General features: G+C 45.0%; 1 protein-coding gene across 7 annotated transcripts in view; it reads left to right on the forward strand.

Annotated features, from left to right (window-relative positions):
• Positions 1 to 24,789, forward strand: part of SAMD12 (sterile alpha motif domain containing 12) — a 390,950-nt gene that overhangs the window by 251,509 nt on the left and 114,652 nt on the right. The window contains exon 6 of one of the 7 annotated variants that reach the window (XM_047728618.1): positions 17,643 to 17,842. The exons of the other annotated variants lie outside the window; for them this stretch is intronic. Within the exon in view, the coding sequence (XP_047584574.1) occupies positions 17,643 to 17,653 (11 nt within the window). The 3' untranslated portion in view covers positions 17,654 to 17,842. Of the gene's footprint in view, positions 1 to 17,642; positions 17,843 to 24,789 lie in introns of those variants that run through there. 7 annotated transcript variants of the gene reach the window in all.

Below are 24,789 nucleotides of genomic sequence, written 5' to 3' on the forward strand. Positions count from 1 at the left end.
TAACAAATAAATAAATAAAATCTTAAAAAAAAAAAATTCTTCATTTGAGTGATTCTTTTAACGCAGCCTGGTGCACGGAGGGGTCTTCCCCCACCAGTCCCCCCAACCCTACTTTTTACACCCACCTGTGTCCACACACGATGGAATGTATCACTGTCTTTCAGTTTCCAGGATGACAATGCTGACTCTTCATATATCTCGGAGAAGGATTGTTCAGTTACATGGAACATTCCTTAACTGGAGATAGCATGAGCGGGGACAAAGAAACCGTGGTGAGGCATATTAAAAACTGGCTTTTTCCTGGTGGCAGTTTGTCGTTTTTCAATTTGGCATCTTTCCCTATTCTTCTCTACCACACAGATCTGTAGGAGCCTTGAATCGGGGGATTTTCTTGCAAGGTGCTTTCTTCAAGCATGTGGACCACATTGCCAGGTTTAATCGAAATTTGTTTAGAGTCTTGCTCTACTGACAGTCAGAAGCAGATCACTTCTGTTGCTGGCCGCGGTCCTAGACTCCCTGGAAATCCACAGTGCCTCTTGGCCTGTGACAGTCTGCAGTTACTCCCTGGAGTGGCCCTGGTTTTGACCAGCCTGGGTGTCATGCCTTCCTGGGACCCCTATGGGTCCCCCAGGCCGACCTCACCTGACATCCCTTCCTGTCATCTGTGAAGCCCCTTGAGTCTGTTGCTGCACCTGCCATGACTCATGGCATAGAGCAAAGGATTGAAATTTCTCAAGCTGTAAAGAACTTCATTTATTTTTTAAAAGGAGGGGAGGGGCACTTGGGTGGCTCAGTCGTTAAGCTTCAGCCTTCAGCTGAGGTCATGATCCCAGAGTCCTGGGATCGAGCCCCACGTTGGGCTCCTTACTCAGCAAAAGCCTGCTTCTCCCTCCTCCACTCCCCATGCTTGTGTTCCCTCTCTCCCTGTGTGTGTCTCTCTGTCAAATTAATTAATCAGTTAATTAACTAAATCTTTTAAAAAATCAACAAGCCCATTTGGAGTTCCACCTGTGTATGAAGCCCTCTTCTCCCTTCACAGATGAGGAAACCAAGGCACGCAAAGGTTAGGAAAGCGGACGTGTAGCCAGTAAGTGGCAAAGCCAGGAAAGGAGCACAGCTAAGTCAGGGTCTGCATTAAGAACCCCAGCTATGCCGCTGCTCCAGGCTCACAGGCTGCCCCGCCCAGCCTCTCTTTCGGTAAAATGAGTTATTTCCTAAAAAGCTGCTGACACACACTGAGAGCGATTTGTGTGCTAGCTCTTGCTGTCTTCATGCTTAATAAAGGGTGAAAGCTGAGACCATGGAAGGGATGTAAGTCTATACATTTAGGCCAGGATTTCCCAAGCCCTATCCCATAGAATGCTAGGGTCCAGAGGATATAATAAATTTTCCATTTAAAAAAAAAAAAAGTATAATGATCGAAAAGATTTGAGAAATATAGGTTCAAAAAGTCTTTTAGGGGTGCTTGGGTGGCTCAGTCAGTTAAGTGTCCGCCTTTGACTCAGATCATGATTGCAGGGTCCCAGGATCAAGCCCTCATTGGACTCCCTGCTCAGCAGGGAACCTGCCTCTCCCTCTCCCTCTCCCACTTCCCCTGCTTGTACTCTCTCTCTGTGTCAAATAAATAAATGTTTTTTTTAAAAAGTATTTTATACTGCAGTACTTCTCAGATCCTTGAATATACTAAGGTGAATTTTTTATTTTCATAAGGTGGCCATGGAACACAGATTTCCCTGGACTTACTAGACCATCCTGTAGGGAAAAGTTCGTGAAGCAGGCCCAAGATTCTTTTCCTATGTGTGAGGCTGGCTATTGCTTGTGTCTGCCGACTTGGATTTCAGGAGGGTTCCTAGCACTCCGGAACCAGAATGGCCCCTGTGTGTACACTGGCTGAATGAACAGTCTCGTGGATGTGGAACACTGTGGTCCTTCTGGGAGTCTGGAGTCTGGGTCCACGTGAGGCCAAGGGGGTGCATACGAACAGCCTCCAGTTAAGAATCCCGGGCAGGGAGCCTCTCGTGAGCATCCCTGGTAGACAGCATTTCACACAATGCTGTCACAACTCATTGCTGGAGGAACTAAATGCATCCTGTGTGACTCTCTTGGGAGGGACTATTGGAAGCCTGTGCCTGCTCTCCTCCATGCTTTGCCCTGTGCGTCTTTCTCTTTGTTGCTCTCACTCTGCATCCTTTCACTGTAATAAAGCCTAGCTGTGAGTACAGGTATGTGCTGAGTCCTACAGGCTCTCCCAGCAGATCTCCAACTCCGGGGGTGTTCTTAGGGACCCCATGTCACAACCAGAAAATCCCTTGGCTCATAATGTTTTCTAACATCCCACGGCCACGGGGGTCCTGGAGCCTACAGTGGGGGCCATGATGAGCTGTTCAGTCCCCTAAGTCAGAGGCTGAGATTGTCCCACACCACCACTCCGGGCTTCCTGGTGAAAATTCCCAGGGTCCCTGAGGCCCACATGGAGGTCATTACCAAGGGACAATTTTCTTCCTGGCTGGGACACGTGGATTAAATATATACTGACAGAGCAGAACTGACGGATACAATTTCATCATTCTTTTGGAACAATTGGGTGGGAAGGGTAAGGATGGAACCCATAGCCTCGAGATAGAGCCATCTGTTATGTTTTTCCATTTTTAGACTTAGCTCTTTAGCCCAGGATAAAATTACTTGTAAAAATTTATATAAAATTATATTAGCACTTAGGTGAAAATATATTAAATTATATAAAATCATATATGTGCATAGGAGCTTTTTTTTATATATCTAGACAATCCTACTATGAGGATTTTATGCCTTTTTGAACCCCACGGATCACGACTTTTATAAGTTGGTAAATAGGAGTTCCCTGAGTTCGTTCTACAGAATATACAGATGCCCCGAGGGTCTCCTGAGGGCAGGGAGGCTGCTGTGGTGCATGAGAATCCAACTGGAGAGGGTGATCAGCCCCAGCATGTGTTCCTCCAAGACCTTCCCTGGTACTCTTCCTCCTCCACATTCTTCATGGCTGACTTGTCCTCCTCTTATGTTTTTCACAGCTGCCAAGAGTTATATTTGCATATCCTCTACCATGGGTGGAAACCTCGCTTCCTGCAATCCAGCCCACTCCAGCTCACTTCCCTACGTTAGGTGTCTAGACCAGCCTGCCCTGTGTTTCCTTTGACCTTGCATTGCCAGCCCTTGTGGACCTGTTCCCAGATAATGGCCGGTCTTACACCAAGGCCCTGCAAGGTCTGACTTGGCTGGCTCTTTGCCAAGCCGACCAGTGCACTGATAATCCTCTAAGCACTTTGCCCTCCTTTCTCAACACAGCACCCCGTGCTGCATCATGTCATCATTGATGTGTTTCCTCTGTCGTCCTTGCTCTTTTCAACTTATCTAAACCCCATGCCAGGTCTCAGTCTGTTTTCCATGAAGCGGGCCTCCGCCCTCGTAACCCCCCCGTGGACCTCCCAGGACCCTGAACCCCCACGAATCTCCGGGTCTGGAACACCTACCGAAGCACTTATTTTGCCTGTACATCTAGCACACACTGATGGAGCTCCTACTAAGGGCCATCCGTTGCCCAAGAAAATAGGGGTATAAGGAAAAAATAAAAAAGAATGAAACAGAGCTCCCACCTCCAAATAGCACCCAGTGTGGTTAAGTTTCCACGTGACGGGCCATACCATTCTTTTTCATATGCTGGTCCTGATGCTTCTCCGCATCTCTAAACTCTCTGGGAAACAATAAATTCCTCTTGTGTTTTTTTGCATTTCCAGAGGGACAAGTGTTCATTTCTAAATAGTGGGTAGGAACTCAGGGAAAGCTCTGGCTTCTCTTTACTTCTACAGTTTAGGAGCCGTCTTAGCCTCTATTTCCTCATCTGTAAACCAAGAAGAGTCGTATCTGCTTAATAACACCAGAAGGGCTGACTTAAATAAGGTTCGTAAGTGCCTAGCATGGGGCCAACCACAGACTAATCGCTGAAGTGAATGGTAGCTGTAATTCTTACTAGGAAAGCCCGTGGCACAAGGTTTGTCACTCTTTTTTCCCCTAGAACTCTGGCCTCCAAGCAGCACTGGGAGACTTTTCCTGGGGGGCAAGATCTTATCGTACTGTCAGCCTTCCTGCAGCCCGTCGACCCTCAGCAGAATGGGTGGGTTTAAAAGAGAAAACAATTATGAGTCAGAAAGTCAGCAATGCCTGTAAAACCTGCCAGGCTTCCTCTGCACAAGGATGTGGATTTTTACATCCATTTTTGGCATGAAGTTTGCTGTCCCCAGCTTGCTTCATTTCCGGATATTCACCCAAGGCAGAATAGAGGCTGGAAAGAAAGAGAGAGAGAGATAGAGAAAGAAGGAATGAAAGAAAGAAAGAGGGAGAAGGAAGGAAGAAAGGAAGAGGGAGGGAGAGAGAGAGAGCGAAAGAAAGGAGGAAGGGAGGGAGGAAGACTGGAAAACTGACGTAAAGAGGTAACCAGACAGAGTTGCCCAGCTAACCCAGCATAGATTTGAAGCCTCTGCCCTTAACCTTGAATGCCCTTCAGGAAATTCGTGGGATTCCTGACCTCATCTGGCCTGATCCGTCTGCCCTGCCCCTTCTATACAACCCATTCCCACTCTGCCCAGTGAGTCTGTGGGAGAGAGGACAACGTCTCAGCGAGCCCCCAGCTCCATCATTGTAACACCACTAGCACGGGGCCAACCACAGACTAATCGCTGAAGTGGGAGCGGGTTGAGGCACGCAAGGTGCCCGGTTTCAAACGTGAGGAGGCGGTCAACGCCAGGTTCATGTATGAGCAGACCCACGAGGCTGCTCGGCCTATCCCAACCCTGCTCTGCTTCCTGCTGCCGGTCCTGGGACCCAGCGGCTGGGATTTGCTGGAGGCAACTACGCCAAGACCTCCATCTCCAAGATAACCAAGATTGGCTGGCACATGGGCACTCCTACCCTTCGCAGATCCCATGTTTCCCTTTCTGGATGGCTCCTGCGCTAAAACTATTTTCCCGCCTTCAAAACTACCTTTCAGGACTCCTTTTTGCCCGACTTTCCCTCCAAAACTATAACATGCCGCACAAGCAGAAGAAACTACAGAGATCCTCCCCCACAGCTACTGAGTGGGTTTCAAGCCCTATGTCAGCGCCTGACTGTTGTGGCGCTCTGTTGACTGAAGTGGCTGGGAGAGAAGGCCCATGAGGCCAGGCCAAGGCTTGGTGGATGACATGGTGCTCTGGGTGAGTGCGTGTTGGTTTGCAAACCGGCCCTTCTGCACGAAGGGCAAGGGGAGACCAAAGAAAGAGGCAGTCCAGTCTAGGTTGGCAGGTAGCAGTGTTAATAAGCAGCAGAACTTACACACAAGGCTTGTGTTGGGCAACTGCAGGACAAGTGGATCTCTACACCCACCCGCCAGATTCTTCAAGTCTATATAAAGGCCCTAATGGGGTTCAGTCATATCCATCCAGATGGTTTCAGCAACACCTTACTCTGTTAAGGCTCGGTCTTTGGAACAGCTCCCACTGAGGAGAGACGGTGGGCAGAACGTACATTCCAAGGACAGCGGTGGGGTGGGGGTGTGAGCATTTGATTCCCCAGGTCTGGTTTGCGGGTCATGTCCTCTCAATGACCTCACCCAACAACACGTCCCCACTGGGTACAGAATAGGGACAGTGGTACTTGCCACTGATGGAACCCAAGCCAACCCTCCTCATCTTACAGAAGAGAAAACTGAGTCCACAAGAGGGGAAGTGACTTCCTCTAAGCTCCGTTAGCTAGCTCATGCAAGTCAGAGCCAAAAACCCTGTCTCCTGCTCCTAACATGTTTTTGAGACTGAGTCAGGGAAGCCAGGCCCACTGTATACATTCTTTTCATGTCTTCATTATTACCAAAGCTAGCACCACCTCATAAAGTGATTCCTACCATAGCTGTGCCCAGTTTCGCTCTCCCTCAGAACTTATCGTTGTCATCGAGTCCCAGTGATGTGGATCACAGATACCTGCGTCAGAGTCTTCTCAAGTATTGACTCTAAATGCCGAGGCTTGGGCCATGACCTGGTTCTTCTGAGGCAGGAGGTGCTTTGGTCACTAAAGTTGAGACACCGATGTGAAGCTTATACTGTTCCTATCTGTGACTTCTTACTTGGTTTCTGGGCTCCTCTTTGGTTTTCTTTCTTTTGGGGCATTAAGTCAGTAACTCTATCATCTTGTATTTTTAGTTCTCAAATTTAAGAAATGAAAGTCATGATATTTTTCATCAAACCATGATTTGGCTAAGATAGAAATGGGAAAAGGGAGCTCTCAGAATGGGAGAAATTCAATTTTCCCTTGTGGGTCATGGGTGTTCCATAGAAAGATCCCTCACTTGCCGACTGTTGTGTTTTCAACAAAAATCTATTGTCAAAGATAGTCAGAAAGCTCTTGAGGTCTTCATTTTTCAGTCGCAGGCAAAATATTTCCAAATGCATGTCAGTACTTTCTTAAATCTCCTTTATAAGAATTTGGTTTATGGCTTGAAGGAAAGGGGACATGCTGATGGGCATGGGCGGTATCTGCAAATGTGTGTGCCTGACATGGTTTTTCAGAAAATTTGAATCTGTTGCCAACATTTAAAAGTCAGGAGATTGCAATTTAAATTAGGAAAAGAAAAAAAGAAGAAGAAGAAGAAGAAAGAACAGAATAGAAAAGTCAGGAGATTGTAGGATTGTAGGAGACTGGATGGTTCAGTCAGTTAAGCAACCAGCTCTTGATATCAGCTCTGGTCATGATCTTGGGGTCCCAGGATCGAGCCCCGTGGTAGGCTCCCTGCTCAGTGGGGAGTCTGCTTCTCTCTCTCCCTCTGCCCCTCCTCCAGCTTGTGCTCTTTCTGTCCATCTGTCTGTCTCTCTCTCAAGTAAATAAAATCTTCTTTAAAAAATCAGGAGATTGCACATTTTTAAATTTAAATTTCCATCTTCTTTGTTAAATATTCCTAATATCTCATACTGGGCTACAGTCCCACAATGCAACGACCTGATATCTTGGTAGCTACTCTCCACAACAGACTAGGGCATATGAAAGATGTTTATAAATTCTTTAACACTCTTCCTATTGACATGTGTGGTCTGGGTATCCTCCCCTTGAATCTGGGAAGGGTTAATGACTGCTTTGACCAGTAAAATTTGGCAGAGGTAATACTGTGACAGTTTTTGGACCCAGGAGTTAAGAAACTGGCAGCATTTACTTCCTGTTTCTTGAAACACCAGTTCAGGGAAATGAGCCGCCATAGATCACACACAACTAGCCTGAGACCCCCACGCTGTCAGAAGCCCAAGCCACTTGAAGAGGCCCTTGAAGAAGAGACACATATGGACAAGCATAGAAGGTCGAGGAGCATCAAAGTGCCAGACACATGATTAAGGAACCACCTTGGAAGCAGATCATCCATCCTGAGGGGACAGCACATGGATAAGAGACCAATCACCCAGCTGAGCCCTTCATGCATTCTGGACCCACAAAAGCATAAGCTAAATAAAATAATTGCCTTTAGCCATAAATTTGGAGTAGATAACCAGACAAGAGCTTGAGTTTTGGTTTGCTCTATTCTGACCTCCATTCTTTCTCCTGGCTTCCCTTGCTTAAATTATTTTATATCCTGGTTCCTGCAGGAATTTGGTTCATAATCTTTATTTAAACCATAGTCTGGAGATCCTTGAATTATGTGAACTTTTGAAAATTAAAATATTAAAAATCTATATTATGAAAAATTATGTTCTGAAGGCAGGAGGGATACAAAGCAAAATGGAAATTTCTACGTGCAGTAGGATTTTAACTTCAATGAACCACTTTGCTCAAGGTGAGAAGAGCCTAAGACCAAGGACTGGTCAGCTGTTTCTTAGCATTGTCTTGCTTATCTTTAGAAGTAAGTCCCATTCATCTTGGGCGTTCAGTGATTCCATAAGTAAGATAGCTCAGCTTTCCTATTATTTATTTTGAGTGTGTATTTGTGTATCTTGTAATATATTAGAAAGTACATTTGTTCCATGGCATTCCAGCCTGTGGGGCAAAAGAAATGTCTAGTTCTTTGTTGAAAGCTGTGCCTTTCCCATCTTGTACCCCCGGCTCTCAGTAAATATTTGTTGAATAAATGAATGGACAAATGAATGTGCGTTAGTCACCAAGAATACAAAGACAAATGAGACACGGTCCCTGCCCTTGAGGAGCTCACAGTCTATCGAACACAGGCAGAAAATTAAATACTCGTTATGCCTCCTGGGTAGCACATTCTTTTATTCAAAAACACCATTTCATCTGTGTCTAGGCTGCTATTGGGTTCTTCACGCCATAGCCAGATGAAACAATAAGCTACATGAGGAAAAAAAAAATGTAATTGTGTATGGTGACAGGTGGTAAGGAGACTTGTGCTGGTGCTCATCTGGCGGTGGACACAAGTATCAAATCCTTACTTTGCACACCTGAAGCTAATATGTTACATGTCAATTACACCTCAGTTGGTGGGGGAGGGGTACATATGGTGGAGAAGCCTGGAATGAGACTGAGAGCTGCAGGCCACCTCCCCAGAAGACACAATCTCCGCATGCTGAGTTTAAGGAGGGAGGGAGCTGGGTCCCATCAGGGCTGCGGGAAGCAAGGCACAATTTCTCAGAAGCACCCTCGGGGGCCCATCAGAAAAGCAAGAACAGAATCACTGAGGCATCCTTCCATCAGGCTTGTGCTGCACACGCTGCAGAAACGGCGACGAGGCTGCTCGGCCAGTACGACTCCTCAAGGCTCAGAGAGCGCTGAAGGATTCAGGGCAAACCCCGAAGTTCTGTTTTGTTTTGTATTCTTAAAGGAGATGGAGGAAGGCCTTGGTTTTAATCAGCCTGCCCCGTACGGACTTGGGGGAATTCTCTTTTTTCCTTCCCAAGTCTGCTGGGCAGAATGGCAGCTTGTGCGTTTCCCGCCTTCTTTCCTTTCTAATTGAGGACTTGGTGAAATTGGACAGAGAGCACCCAAAAGCATTTGTTTAATCTTAAAGATTGAAAGATGAAGACTTCTCGTTCTTCATTCTCCCAGTGAGATTGAGCATCATTGTCAATATATTTATATGATCAACATTGCCCAGAGTGTTTATTAAAATGCTGTTGGGGAGCCTGGGTGGTTCCGTGGGTTTAGCGTCCGGCTCTTGATTTCACCTCCCGTCATGATCTCAGGGTCATGAGATCGAGCCCTGCTATGGACTCTGTGCTCAGAGGGGAGTCTGCTTGAGAATCTCTTTCTCCCCTCTGCCCCTGCTCTGTTTGCCTAAATGAATAAAATCTGAAAAATAAAAATAAAATGCTTCGGGATTTTGGAGGACTTCTTGTTGCTTATGTTAAAAAGCAACCATAAATGTGTCAGCATCAGGGGCGATGCTGGGGCTGTCGCACTGATTTCCAAACAGCAGAGCCACCTTTAAGCCCAGGGAGGCCAGACCCCACGGCGGGAAGTGACTTTCTGTCTGTGAGGTAGAACCCAATGAAATACTTAACCAGGAGTTAATTTGCTGTGTTTGATCAATGGACTCTAAGCTTCTCCAAGGAGAAATCACAGAAGGAAAGGTGAAAGCCAGAACCAAGGGAGCCAGATTCCCTTCCAATTTCTTATAGTTTGGGGGTTTTTTTAAAGTTTTTATTTATTTATTTGACAGAGATCACAAGTAGGCAGAGGGGCAGGCAGAGAGAGGAGGAAGCAGGCTCCCCACTGAGCCGAGAGCCCAATGCAGGGCTTGATCCCAGGACCCCAAGATCATGACCTGAGCCAAAAGCAGAGGCTTAACCCACTTGAGCCACCCAGGCGCCCCCAATTTCTTAAAGTTTTTAAAAACCGTCAACATCTTAACATTCTAAGGAGAAAATATCTTTTTCAAGGGTCATTTTTTTCTTTAAAAAATAGCTTTTTCATCATTTCAGTATTGGAATCCAGAGTCAGTATAAATTCATTGTCTTAGGAATAAGGTAGAATTATCAAGACAAATCAAGGCATTATTCAAATTAAACAGCAAGTGCAGAAGTGGCGACTAGCTCACACAGGCTGGGCTGCTAATGGTCAGCTTCACCTAGTTCTGCCTGAGGGGATCCCCCCTCAAATGGGGAAGGACTTTGTATCTTCCTGACAACCGACTTTGCTCGCTAATTTTTGACTTTATTCTTCGAAGTGTCACTCGCTTTCTTTGATCTGTAGGTCAGTAGTCCATTGTTCTTTGCTGTTTCAAGTGTTTCCTACGTGACCCGCAAGCCCTGGTGATTCCAGCGCATTTAAATCTAGAATCTCACGTCCCAAGTTTCCTGTCTTTCCATAGGCAGTATGTTATTAAGAGAATGATAGTTTTATTGCCTTCCCTGTAGTAGGTGACTGGAAGGTGAAATAAGGTTAAGGAAAGAATGTCAAGGGCTCCTGGCTGGCTCAGTGGGTTAAGCCTCTGCCTTCGGCTCAGGTCATGTTCTCAGGGTCCTGGGATCAAGTTCCGCATCGGGCTCTCTGCTTGGCAGGGAGCCTGCTTCCTCCTCTCTCTCTGCCTGCCTCTCTGCTTGCTTGTGATCTCTCTCTCTCTGTCAAATAAATTAATAATATCTAAAAAAAAAAAAAAAAGAGAGAGAGAATGTCAAGACAGCATGCTTGGTCTCCTGGCCTCGAAGGGATTACAGACACTTAGTACCTGGGGACCCAGGGCAGGGAAGGGATGCTCACTGAGCTAGAAAAGCAGAAATGGCAAAGTTTCATGGATTACTGGCCCAAAGCCAGCAATTATGAGGGCCCTGCTTGGTTGCATAATCTTGTCCCCTTCATCTAGCGAGCTGAGCATTTAAAATGAGGACTACATGGATAAAATTTCTGAAGCATGAGGCTCTTTCCTCCTCCATTCATGGAGACTGTTCTGTAATCATAAAAACCACAGACCCAAAAGGAACTTTGAAAGATCACTTGTCCATGCTTCGGACTTCAGGTAAAACCATGCACAGCCTGTCCATAAAGGAAAACAATGCACCTGTTTTTATGCATTCAGGAAGCTGACAGCAGTCAGCTTCCTTTGGTAACCTAGCCTGACACTTAATTACCTTCCCCTGAAGGAAAATCCTGGTATAGTATCAGAGCCACCTGGATTCAGAAGTCTGTATTGTCACTCTCTGGTTGTAGGATTGTCAGCAGATGACTGATCTTGGTAAATCTGCTTTGTAACACAGAATAAATAACAGTCTACTTACATCACAAGGTGGTTTTTAGGAGTAAAGGGATACATGCAGGTACCCTCCTGTTGCTTTCCTGGTGTCCTCTGGTTCATTGTGGAGAGACAATGTCAAATGTCTAATCATTCCCCAACCTAGTAGATAGCGTGACTCAGCACAGACTTTGAAGGGAAGCTGGCTTGCTTCTGCCTCCCAGAAAGCAAGATAAAGTGAGGAAGCATTTAGCGTATTGCCATGTGTTCATTCACTAAGGCCACCATAACATAGTGCCACTGACTGGATAGCTTGGAACAACAGAGATGTGTCAGCTCACAGTTCTGAAGGCTGGTGGCAGCAGATCAAGGGGTCAGCTGGGCCATGTTCCATGTGAGGGCATCAGGGAGGGTCTGTTTCAGGCCTCTCTCCCAGCTTCTGGGCTACATATGGCTGCATAATTCCAGTCTTCATGCAGCATTCTAGTGTGTGTGTGTGTCTGCGCGCGCGTGCACGTGTGCCCCCAGAGTCCCCATTTTCGTAAGGACACTTGTCATATTCAATTGGGGACCACGCTATTCCAGTTTGATCTCATCTTAACTAATTACATCTACGGCACCAAGTCAGATCACATTCTGATTTACGGGGGGTGAGAACTTCCTGTGTGCGTTTTGGGGATGCACAGTTCACTTAACACGCTAGGTGTGAGGTGGCAGTTCCTAAAAATCTTTTGTCAGACACTATTTGATGTTATTTTTGGCACTTAGGACAGAGTAGCTTTGCAGCCAGCCCCCCACGTAGTGCAGGAAGACCATTACTTAGAAAACCAACCTCGGGCCCCCCCCCCAAGCTTCTGGCCCCCTAATTGCAACGGGATGCAAAGATGTTCAACAGTCCAAGGAGAAAATATTTTAAAAAGAGCCGAAGATGGGGTGGCTGGGTGGCTCTGTCAGTTAAGTGTCTGCCTTTGACTCAGGTCATGATCTCAGGGTCCTGGGATGGAGCCATGCATCGGGCTCTCTGCTCAGTGGGGAGACAGCTTCTCCCTCTGCCCCTCCTCCCTGCTCGTGCTCACTCTCTCTCTCTCAAAGAACTAAATAAAATCTTTAAAAAAAAAAAGTTTGGGACACCTGGGTGGCTCAGTCAGTTGAGCGTCTGACTCTTGGTTTAAGCTTAGGTCATGATCTCAGGGTCTTGAAATTGAGCCCTGCATTGGGCTCCACGATCTGCGGGGAGTCTGCTTGTCTCCCTCTCCCTCTGCCCCCCCCACCACTTGCACACACACACACTCTCTCTCTCTCAAATAAATTAATCTTTAAAGTATATAAAAATAAAAAGAGGTCTAGCCTTGAAAACTGGCCTCTGTGAAAAGAATAAAGATAACTGAGATTCTCAGCACCACATTTTTGGGACGTTGGGACCAGCTGAGAAAAGTTTAGAATAATTTTCACATATGTGAAGAATGAAGAACAACATTTTATAATTTCAAAGCAAGGGGGAATCAGGAGGTGGCTTGAATTATAGGAGATATGATTCAGATCAGAGAAGACTTTCTGATAGTAATCTGTTTAAAAAAGAAAGAAATTGGGGCACCTGGGTGGCTCAGTGGGTTAAGCCGCTGCCTTCAGCTCAGGTCAAGATCCCAAGGTCCTGGGATCGAGCCCCGCATTGGGCTCCCTGCTCAGTGGGGAGCCTGCTTCCTCCTCTCTCTCTGCCTGCCTCTCTGCCTACCTGTGAATCTGTCTGTCAAATAAATAAATAAAAACCTTTAAAAAAAAATAACAAAGAAAGAAATTGAGACATCTCCTCTATGTATCTTAGATATGAAGGCACTCACCTCTCTGTGACAAGCACAGTCATCCCTGCATTTCAAAGAAATGCACCAAGGAGATACTGTGTGCATAAGCTATGCCAAGTGCAGTGCTGAGGTCTAGGGCCATATGGGTGAAGGACAGAGACCAGGTCTTCCTGGAGCTCATTGACCCCTGCTTCACGCTCAGTATGTAGCTGTTGAATAAGTACGTAAATGGAGATGTATAAATAGATAAATTCTAACACAATGATATAGTTCTAATAGCTGTCCCAGTATTGAGATTCTGTTTCTAACTATGGGTAAAATAATTAGTGCTTTGCAAAAGAGTTGACCTTTGAGCATCTTGAAAGGTGACTGTCAGTCTTCGAGGTGGGAATGAAGGGATGGGGCACACACCTGAGGCATGACGTTGGGCTATTTGCATGCTGGTTACGGTGTGACTGGAGGGGAGGTTGTTACACAGTAGAGACAGGAGGACCGGTCATCAGAGACGAGGTGGGAGTAGAATCAAGTACACAAGCCCCAGTCCTTCAGAGTCTCTTGAGCGCCTCATGACTCTCGTGCTTTAGTTACTCGAAATCAAGTCCTACCTTATTTAATACTCTCCCGGCCTGGCCTGAAAATAGGACAGCACTTTTTTGAGCTTCATTTGTAAACTCGTAAAGCAAAAGAATGGTTGCTTGCTCATATTCTAAAAATAGGCACAAGCAAGGTGATCCTTCAGTTTGGGAATATTTGACCCCAGCCTTGGAATTTGTCAATGTCCCTCCTCTTTGAGTAGTGACACGTTTCATGGTCGTGGTACAGAATACCGAAGAGGCCCGGCATCGGCGTCTTTCCAGTGGGGCTTCGTGTAGGAGGTACACGAGAAGAAAGCACAAGCTAGTTGCGATTCTCAATGAGGTTGGAGCCACAGAGCACAGAGAACATGCTATTTAGCTCCTGCCAACTTCTTGGAGGAATATCTCTGTGCACAGGGACACGGTGGCTCTGCAGAGCTCAGAAGCGCAGGGGGCAAGCTGCTGTGGAAAACGCTGCCTCTTGGACCCTCTGATTGCTCCCACCGAGAAAGGGGGAGAAAAGGGTGGGAGCTGAGGTCGGTCCGCTCTGAAAGTACCCTTCCGTGCATGACTGTCTACTGACTACTGTCTCCTTTTTGGGCACCGTGCTCGTGCTGGGAGGCAAATACTATACATTCCTGACCAGCAGGCATCCCAGCTTTTCCTCTGGAGACAGACATTTCCTTTGCAAAGCAGTTGAATAAGCAGTCACCATACAACATGAGATAAAGAAGATGGTAAGCAGAGGACATCACGGACCTTAGAGGGGCCCCTGACTCACCCTGAGATGGCAGAGAGCTCCAGGCATGGCAGCAAGATTTAAGAAAATCCGTGCTCAGTATGGCTGGAGTTTGCTCTCTGTGGCTGAGACCACAGCGTAGATAAAAGTGTATGGTGGTAAGGGACGGGAATGTCGCCTCTGAGCCCTCATAGGGCAGAGGACCCAGACTCAGTGGGCTGTAAGCCAGGGTCCCCCCATCTTCTGCACGCACACGCTCGCTCAGGCAATCATTCAAGGACGCTTTTGTACCGTGGCGGTTATGTTGAGAAACCCAGAGAAGAGCACCATTGTAAAGAGTAATTAGTGTTGTGACTAAATAAATGAACACCACCTGTGCATCCTGTTTGGGGAAATGAGTCAAATTAGTGGAACAAGTTGCATAATCACAGCAAATGCCAATCTCAGCCATTGCCGCTATGCCGGTCATTTCTAGCTTTAATGAGTGGCTTCGTGATCAGTGCTCATTCATGAACGAAGAGGAATTTTAGGTTTATGTTTTATTTTCAATCACATACGTAATTTGTAATCATCGCCAGAATTTTTTTTTAAATTCAGTTATACAAAAATTTTTTAAAAGTTGCTCTAAACCCACCAGGCAGAAATGACCATCAACATTTTGGTGCGAATACTTTCAGACTTTCGTAAACATGTATATTTATGAAAACCGATTATTTGGTTATTTCTTATGTTGTCTTAGTTTACATTGGACTTTCCGTTGTTGTTGTTGTTGTTATCCTTTGTTTCCCTCCTCTTTTTTTTTTTTTTTTTTAAAGTGGAGGCCAGTTTTGCTCTGTGATCTGCGGTTTTCTTTGGTTCATTTCCTCTTCCCCGTCACACTCCAGGGATTTGGAAGCTATGGTCCTAAGTCCCTCTGATAGTTTCTGATGAATGTTTAAATAACAGTGATGTTTAAAACCCACATTCTAAACCTGTGTTTCTCAAGTTATTACTGTCAAGAATGAAGCAGTCTCTGTTGACACACCACTGTACACAAATGGAAGATGACCAGGGGCTCTTTCCTCCAGCTCCGCAGGCACTGTACCCCAACCACCCAGTTTCTGCTATTCTCTGAGACTGTTATCCCAGTCTGCAGTAGCTAAATCATTGATTCTCATGGATTGGACCTCTTGTTTCAAGAACGACAGTGTTTACATTCTTCATAGGAATAGTGCTATTTAGCAGGGTCTGCATTGCCCGTTTCCGTGCCTCTGGTTAATCTGTTACCATAGAGAGCATCAGTGTTCTAGAACCCTTTCCCAGCCAAAAATGTCTTCTTGCTCCTTTCACTTGGCACTGACAGCAGCTTGGGCAGATAATAAAATTGAGGAATCATAGCCTAAGCATCATCCCTGTAAACTACATAGACAAATTCCCCCGACATCTTTTTCTTTTATATGGGATTTATTTCTTTTTCCTGGATTTGGGAAAGACTCTTTTTAGACTTAATATGCAGTGGATCAAAATATTTTCATGAAGTCCACAGTGAAAGCCTTTTAAACTGGACATATTTTTTTCGTTTCAGGGAAATTTCCTTCAATATACCTTTCTTCTTCTCCCCCTCCCCCTCCCCCTCTTTCTCTTCTTCTTCTCCCCGTCTCCCTCCCCCTCCCCCTCTTCTTCTTCTTCGACTTCTTCTTCGCAAGGGAGAGGGACAAAGGGGAAAGAGGAAGGGGAATCTTAAGCAGTCCATGCCCAGCGTGGAGCCTGACATCAGGGCTCAGTCTCACAACCCCTGAGACCATGACCTGAGCCAAAGTCAGGAGTCGGACACTTAACTCACTGAGCCACCCAGGTGCCCTTCAATATGCAATTTTGAGGTTGGTTCTGTTGCATTGGTTCTGACTGCTTCCTCATTTACTCGCATTAGGCATCTGCTACAGACACTCTGTCCTATGATTCTAGTCCATCTGTTTCTCTTTCTTCATTCCACTCGGATTTTGTTTTTTCCTTCTGAACTCTGGGTGATTGTCTTCAATTTGCACTCACCTTAATAGTTTCTGAATCAGATTGAGTTTCGGATCCACTTCAGGGACTTTTTGTAATTATAGGTTTCATAGCTTCACCCAAGGCCCACTGACTCAAAATCGGCTCTATTTCACCCTAGGAATTATATTTTAAGTGTCCTTCCCCCCCTTCTTTAGCTAGGTTTGAGAACCACTGTCCTATTTCACTAATCTAATTCCATTTAATTCAGGAGTGATTCTGCTCTTTACTGCTGTTCATGCAGTTTTAAGTTCTGCAATGGAATTATTTGGTTGCTTTGTATTCTTTTCATAAAATCCCTTTTTTATCTCTGTTTGTTGCCTCATTACCTCTCTTATAGCAACTTGGAGTGTTGAGTAATTACTTTGAGAATACAAAGTAGTTACTATTAAACTTTTGTCTTTGTCTTGTGGCAAATCTTTTCTCAAGGATGCTATCTTTTTCTCTTTTATGCATATATTTAGTTCCTGATGTTCATATTATGTTTATAATTTGTATTGTGGAACACTTTGTGTTCTGGGTTGGGACCTGTTTGATGGCTCACTCTTCAGTGGTGCCGTAGGTGACTTCTCTGCATCCCCAGGCCCCTGTGCCTTGAGGACTGCGTGGTATGTCTCTAGATACTAAGTCCTGTTTTCCAGCCAGAGGACCATGGAGAGGAGCCAGCCTTATGTAGAGACCCAATGGTAGAATTTTGCCTTACTCAGCATTTCTTCCACATCGGGGAGTTCTTCCATCAAGACCCACCTCTTCATATCTTGGGCTCACTTCCCCTGCCCAGTCTTCTCTGTACTGAGCATGGCTTCCTCTATTATGTCACATGAAATGTCTGTCCATCTGAGTTGGATAGAACTGACAGGAGTTGAGGCAGCATCCTGCCTATCTCTGGGATGTTTTTCCTATTTTTTTTTTTAGGAATGGCCACACTAGTGACAAATGGGTTAGAGAAAAAGTCCCGCCTTCACTGGGATTGCGGGTTGAGCTGTGTGCATTTCTTCCCCCCACTGCATGTTCCACACTGTTCCTTATCAGTGAGTCCCTCTACCTCCTGGAGACGCAGTTGGCTTCAGATCCCCACCCTGCATGGGAAGGACCATTCCCCTAGATGTCAGAGTAAGTGAGTCAGCCCACAGGAAAAGACAAGTAATAGCCAAAGCGTGGAAACAAGCTCAATATCTACCTACAGTTATGGTTAATAAATTCGTGCAGCTGTACAATGGAATGCAAACCCGAGTAGCCACGGCTTATTGTGACATATAGACAAACGTCAAAAACAAAATGGAAAGAAGAGTCAAATGGAAAACACCAAGAGTGACTTATCCCTCTTGTTGTTAAAGACAGAAGCTGAACAGAGTCCAGTCTGCTCACTGTCCAGTACATCACAATGCCTGATGCTTCAAATCTACAGTCAACTCAAGCTGAAAGATACATCCAATCATTCACCAAATATTTATTGAGCACCTATTGGGTGCTGGGCCAGGTGCTAAAGATACAGCAATGAATAAGACATCTTTTCACTGCTGTCATGACACTTAAAATGTAGAATGGAACATGGACATTAAAGAATTGCATGAAAAACTATTTTTTTGAGATTTTATTTATTTATTTGATGGAGAGAGAGAGATGGCGAGAGACGGAATACAAGCAGGGGGTAGTGGGAGAGGGGAAAGCAGGCTTCCTGCTGAGCAGGGAGCCCTGTGTGGGGCTTGATCCCAGGACCTTGGATCATGACCCAAGCCTAAGGCAGAGACACCCAATGACTGAGCCACCCAGGTGCCCCTGCATGAAAAACTATTAAGTGACAGTTGGAAAGAAGTTACTGTATAATAGTGGAAAGGAGGGAACCCAGACTGGCACTAGGGGAAGGATTTCTTAAGTGACCAATAATAGGAACCCCAATTAATAAACAAGTTAAGCAAAGAAACCAGGAGAACTGTAGTACAATAGAGTCCAATCCAGCAGGAAGAGCCCAGAGGCTGGGAATAACTTGGCAAACTAAAGTAATTAGCATAAAGTCATAGTCAGGAAGATGGGTAGTGACCCAAGATGGGGGAGCAACATACTTTGCAGGGCTGTGTAAGCCATGATGACCAGGATTTGGGTGTTAGGCTAAAGTTAGGGCAAGTTCTGCAGGGGTTAAAAAGTAGAGAGGGAACAGTCGTATCCATTGTATTATCTACTAAAAAGAGGCTGAAGAGAGCAGACCAGCTTGTTCTTGAGCCAAGGTATCTCTGGGAATAGCTAATAACCTGTTACATTATTATAGATTTGCTTATAAATATATGGTATCTAAAAGACTCTAAACGGATCAAAATATGTCACTCTTGGTCTACATATTAAAAATTGAACATACAGGTGACAAGGTGGCTCATTATTTAAGTGTCTACCTTCAGCTCAGGTTATGATGCTGGGATCCTGGGATGGAGTCCCATTCAGCAGGGAGCCTGCTTCTCCCTCTCCCTCTGACCCTCCCCCGGCTTGTGTCACATGCCTTCTCTCTGTTTATCTCAAACAAATGAAATCTTTAAAAAAAAAAATTGAACATAGATCTGGCCAACCTTAAGAGACATCCCTGATGTTCACAGCTTTTCAAGTTGAAGATGTGTCTTTTGAACAGAAGTCAGAATCTTGATGAAACCCCATGGATATTGCCCTGGCCCACCCCTGCTGGTCAGACTTGCCTGCCCTCTGCCAATGAAAGGTAGGGGCCTTGAACTAAAGACGCCTTAAGATTTTCAGTAGGCCAAGGAAATATACCACATAGCAAAACGGATGGGCCTTCATTCTGAATCAGCATTTTATTTTTATAGATTCTCATTGAATGATGATAAAGGGTCCATTCCGTAGATCTTTTCTAATACCAAAGAATTAATTTCAACATAACTTCATTGGATTGTCTGCCATCCCTCCTCCCACATCCACTTCCTCTGACATTTACCCATTGTTTGCTCAGATCCTGGGAAATAACTAATTACTTTCCAGAATAATGTGACCTACAATGATGAATGGTCCAATTCACACCTGTTTATTGAATACCAATGGCATGGAGGTACTTCATCATATACTTCGAAAATGAGCGACAAAGATGAATGAGCCAGGTTTTCTGCCTTCAAGAGGCCTCTGGTTTCAGATGAGATCAGAAGATCGCAACAGATCTAGGTGCTCCCAAGATGGCTAACCAACTCGGGATTTTTCACAAGCAAGAGAGAAACCAAGAGGACTCGGTTACCTGGGTCTCCAGCAGTAAAGAATTATTTTTAATAGACTATTTTAAAAATATTCATTGAAAGCCTGATGTTCAGAAACTTGAGTATGTCAGAATTCTGGGCAGCCCATGCGTGTGTTCCCTATGTAAATTCTTTCACTGAGTCAAGCTTTTCAAACAAGTCTTCCCTAAACTAGCAGGGCATTCTTGGGGACCACTGATGTCCATGTTTGCAGGCCAACCTGGCTGGTTACTCCCTGGAAGGGATCAGAATAGCTATTGTCTGGTTCTCATTTTGTATTTGCCTCACTGCAAGTGTGATGTAAAGCTGACAGTGTTAAGCAGCATTTATTTTCTGCTGCTAAATAGAATCATGTAGTAGACAACCCCCCCTTCACCCCGGAAAATGCAGAACATGGAACATTTAATTACAGTAACCATTTTTATATTAGAGGAGGCACCTTGCTATCCTTCAGGACTTCCTTGCCATAAAGTATCTGACTAGCCCGGGAATCACGCACAGGTCCCTACAGAAAGACATTACGTTGGATACTCAGTATAAATCCACAAAAATCCTGAAGTAGCAGTACCTTAGTGAAGGGCCAGAGAGGAAGAGGTCATCTCCCTAAGTACCGATTCCAATACAAATCTATGAACTTTTAAACTCATGAACATGCGTTCCTAAATAAGCTGGAATGGCTCATTTGCTCTCTTCTTGGTACCTGTCACCCTCCTGGAAATCTGAAGCAACACAAATCACACACTCAGCTATCAGGGCAGGAAAAGAGTGGGACCTGGAATGTTCTTTGGGTATTAAAATACATCGTCTTCCCCAAGCCACCCCCAGCCTGGGACCCTGAGGTTTTGGCCTCTTTTAGGAGGTGACATTTCACTGCTTACCCCTCAGTTAAAGTAGTGTTATGCCAGTCAAGGCCCAAGGATAATTACTCTCAAATTCTTTACGAGAAAACCTCATTTGTCATTTGCATATTAGATCCCTCGCAATGGATGGGCAGGTATCAGAGAGTAAATCCATCCTCTAGCTGTAAGTCACACACACACACACACCAGTTTGACACAGTGGAGCAGGGTGCTGTTATTGAGAAATTGAAGCACCAGGTGTGATTAAATAAGATCACACATTTCATTCTCTCTTTAATTTCACATCACTCTTCAGCAGCTGAATCCACGAGCTCCCCCCGCCCCATGCAGTCAGCCTGCACTGTGCATTCGTGGTGTGCCCAGCGGAGCGGTGGCAGAATGTTTCCAAAGTAAGCCACCCTGCTGGGCTGCTGTGAGTCAAATCTGTTTTGCCTCCAAATTATTCAGTATTGCTAGATCTGGGTTATTAATCCATTAATCTCCCTGGAAGGTTTCTGGTACTTCTGGTAAGGCTTCTGTTACTTCTACATCACGGAGGCTCAGTTGCAACTAAAAGTAGTTTCGAACCATAGAGAAGACTAGAATCAAGGATGGAGAAACGAACAGAAGACTGTACCGCCTTTTGTCTTAGCCCCCTTCCCTGCCCAGCTCCCCCACATCTCTCCCCACCCAGCCCAATTCTCTGCCTGTAGGATTAGGAATTGGAAGTGGCACATCCACATTGCATTCGCAAGCTTGTCCCGAGGGACTACCTGTGCGGCATTCTGGATACCATGAAAGAATGAAATAGAGGTAAGGGGGCATGTCTCAGACTAGGGTTCAGTGTTTCTGACCCTGCCATTTAGCAGTTCAGGACCACAACAGGTAAAGCGGCATCCCTGAGCCGAGCAGCAAGCGGGGGTCACGTGGCTCAGCCAGCATGGCATAGGGCTCCGTCACGGCTGCAGTGTCCGGAGAGAAAGGAATGGCTGTCCTTCGAAGCTGTGTGTGCTCTTCCTTTGTAACCAGCGGCCAGTCCCGGTGACCAGTGATGGGTCAGCTGTGTTGCATGATGTGGGTTAATTCATTCCACAAATACAGATGGAACGCCCGTTTGCCGGATGCTGTCCCCGTGGCCCTGAACGAGCACCATCACTGCCCCAGGGAAGCTGACCCACGATCAGCCTCATGATCTGCCCTCCCCTTGCTTCTCCATTCTTACCCATTCACCAGCAGTGTGCTCTGTTAACGTCTAGCGGGAAGAATAACTTGCATTCCCATGAGTATTGTGCTTTTTCTTGCTTCCATTCATTCTGGTCCACGTGCTTGAGGAGCCAGGACCACGTTCTGCCCCTTCACCTGCCTAACTCCCAGCCCCATCTCCTGTCTCATTTCCTCCAGCTGCTGCCCCTGGCCTCACCCCTCCTCCGAACTACTGTGTAGTTTACTGTGTAGTTACTGTGTAACTAACCACAGTATGTCTTCGTGTCTCTCATCCCTGCCTTAACCTTTTCAAGGGTAGAGCCTGTGTTTTATCGTCCACATTCTGCTTAACATATCATGGGAACTCAATAAATGTTTGTTGAATTCATGTATATCCTTGAAAAAGGTCCGTATGCACACATTTGCCCTCCATGTAACTTTCGTAAGGGCCTCAAGATAGCTCTTAAATCGCAAGTGGAGCGATTGTGACATTTGTAATCTTGATCACCCTAATTGTAGTGAGAATTAACACCCCCACATACTTTCTTAGGAAAATCACCTCCTCTCCCTGGTATACTTTTTAATAAGAATGGAACCCCTTGGCAAAATTAAATTGGAACTGTTAGAAGTATTAGGTGGTTTTTGTTGTTGTTGTTGGAATCACTTCTGGAAAATTACCAAGCCTGTGCTTTCCTTACCAAGGACAAATGAAAATTTATTTTGAAAATGAGAAGAAGAAACAGGTTTACATCATGAAAGATAGGCATGCATGTAGTTAGAAGGCAGTGTGTTTGGATGGCGAGATTAAGGGTCTCTTTTCCTTTTTTCAAAATGTTATTTAATATTTTATAATTTATTTTGATGGAAAAAATATTAAAAAGTAAAACAAGAATCTTCTTGAAAGAAGCTTATATCTAGTTTTGCTTTACTTGTATGAGCTCAGGTGAATCAATGAAAGGTTCTCCCTGGCCAAACAAATATTTTGCCAATACTGTTGTGCAAAAAGAATTTTTTTTTTAATCTCGGCCTTTTTATCCGCAAGATGTTCATTCATTCAACAAATAAATATCTACTGTGTGTCAGGCACTCTAATATGCACTTTTCTCTGTTAATACCAATGACGATTTGCAATATATATGTGTATCAAATTGTTACATTTTATACCTTAAACGTACAGTGTTGCTTATATTGTAATCCTTAAACGTACAGCTACATCTCAGTAAGGCTAGGAAAAAATAATCATGACAAACTCTCAAAGGTCTTTCCCATACATTAGAACTACTGTCTCACACACAATTTTATGAAGTAAATAGGATGTGCATATTAGTCACAAATACATGAGCTGCTGTAACAAATATATTCTGAAAAGCTAGTGGCTTAATTCTGTCTGATTTAACAATCCTAGCCGAAGGTTGCAGATCTGAGAATGTCTATTTTACACAGTCATTTAGGGACCCAGACTGACAGCCGCTCTGCTACCTTGGATAAGCCATTTTTGAGGTTGCTCCGGTCCCTGCCATTCCAACCTGGAGGTAAAGGGCCTTGGCCAAGTAAACACAGGTTACAAGTGCTTACATTCTGTTGGCGAGAGCTTAATCACATAACCACATGAGCCTCGAGGGAAATTTGGGATTGTCGTCTAGTCTTGTGTTCAGGGAGAAGGGACAAATGGATTTTGCTTGGTAGCTGCAGTCTCTGCCACAGCAGACATTTTTTAAATTGCCTTATAGGATGTAAAAAATTAAGGCTTCAAGAGGTTGACCTGCTTAAGATCACCCAGTTAAACATGAAAAATCAGAATCAGAAGTCAGGTTCCTGAATGCTAGCTGAGTGTCTCTTCCATCACTTGTGTTGCCTAGAAATAAATGATCATGGATACCAGCTTTGTAGCCGCATTGCCTGTGGATTCCCCCTGTGCAGTCTACGGACGACGGGAGTCTGAACAGTCCTAGCATGGCCCAGAATTCGACGTTCCTGCGTTGCTTTATTTGGTCTAGACCAGAGAGGGGAATCCTCCTAAAGTTTGAAAAAAGACTAAATGCTACCTCGCAGACATATTACTGTAGGCAGTGTGTTTGGCTTTCCAGCACCTCCAAAACAAGTCTGAGAATGGTGTTAATAAAATCCGCACCACACCAAAAGTCAAAGCACTGTTCACAAGTGCGAATATAGCCCAGGTCTCGTTAGTTGCTCCCTATCCAGTGGCTCGTCTGAAGATGATTGATGAAGAGCTTACTATGTGAGAAGCACAGGGCTGTAGAGGGGATCAAGACAGATACAAGCCCAGCCACTATGGAGCTCATCATAGAGAATAATGACGGAAGGCCTCTTTCTGCAGGGGTTTCTGGGAAAGCATTTCTGAGGAGGTAGTATTTAAGCTGAGTCTCACAGAACGAGGTGGAGTCAGCAATGTAAAGAACAGGTGAGGGGAGACTTTCGGACAGAAAAACACTGTATACTCATGGTCTGAGCAACAATGTGGCACCTTCACAGAACTGAAAGTGTCCCTTGTGGTTAGGGATATTGAGTGTCAGTGGTCAAGAGGATCACAGCTAAAGTTCACCCTCACAACCTATGAGGTAGGTTACCACCGTCATCCCCATTTTACATATAAGGAAACTGAGGCATAAAGAAGTTACAGGGCTAAATCACTTGTGTAATTAAGGTCACACAGCTGTTCAACAGGACCAAGATTTAAACTCAAGGAGTCTAGTTACAAAGTCTACTCCTATACTATTGCCTTATACTGTCATACTGCCAGAGGAAGGTTCTGAGGCTTCAGTCTCCAAAAATAGTTTTTCTGTCCTTTAATTAAAAACAAGAGGCACCTGGGTGGTTCAGTCAGTTGAGCATTGACTCTTGATTTTGACTCATCATGATCTCAGGGTGTTGAGATCAAGCCTGTGTTGGGCTCCACGCTCATATGGGAATCTGCTTACAGATTTCTCGCTCGCTCTCTCTCAAATAAATAAATCTTAAAAAAAAAAAAATGAAAGTAATAAACCACCTCTGTCTCTTCGCTAAATGTTCTGAACCTAAGATTTCTGGATCCCTCCCACCTGGAAGGGAACCATGGACAGAATTTAGTGGGACCGAAGAATTCAGATATATGTGTAGATAATATTGTACAGAATATATATTATATATAGGACATACTTTATTTAGTCAACTTTTTACTGAAATTTAACATTTCTTTCTATCATGAATATAATAAA

The sequence above is a fragment of the Lutra lutra genome, chromosome 4 (genome assembly GCF_902655055.1).
Source record: "Lutra lutra chromosome 4, mLutLut1.2, whole genome shotgun sequence".
NCBI lineage: Eukaryota > Metazoa > Chordata > Mammalia > Carnivora > Mustelidae > Lutra > Lutra lutra.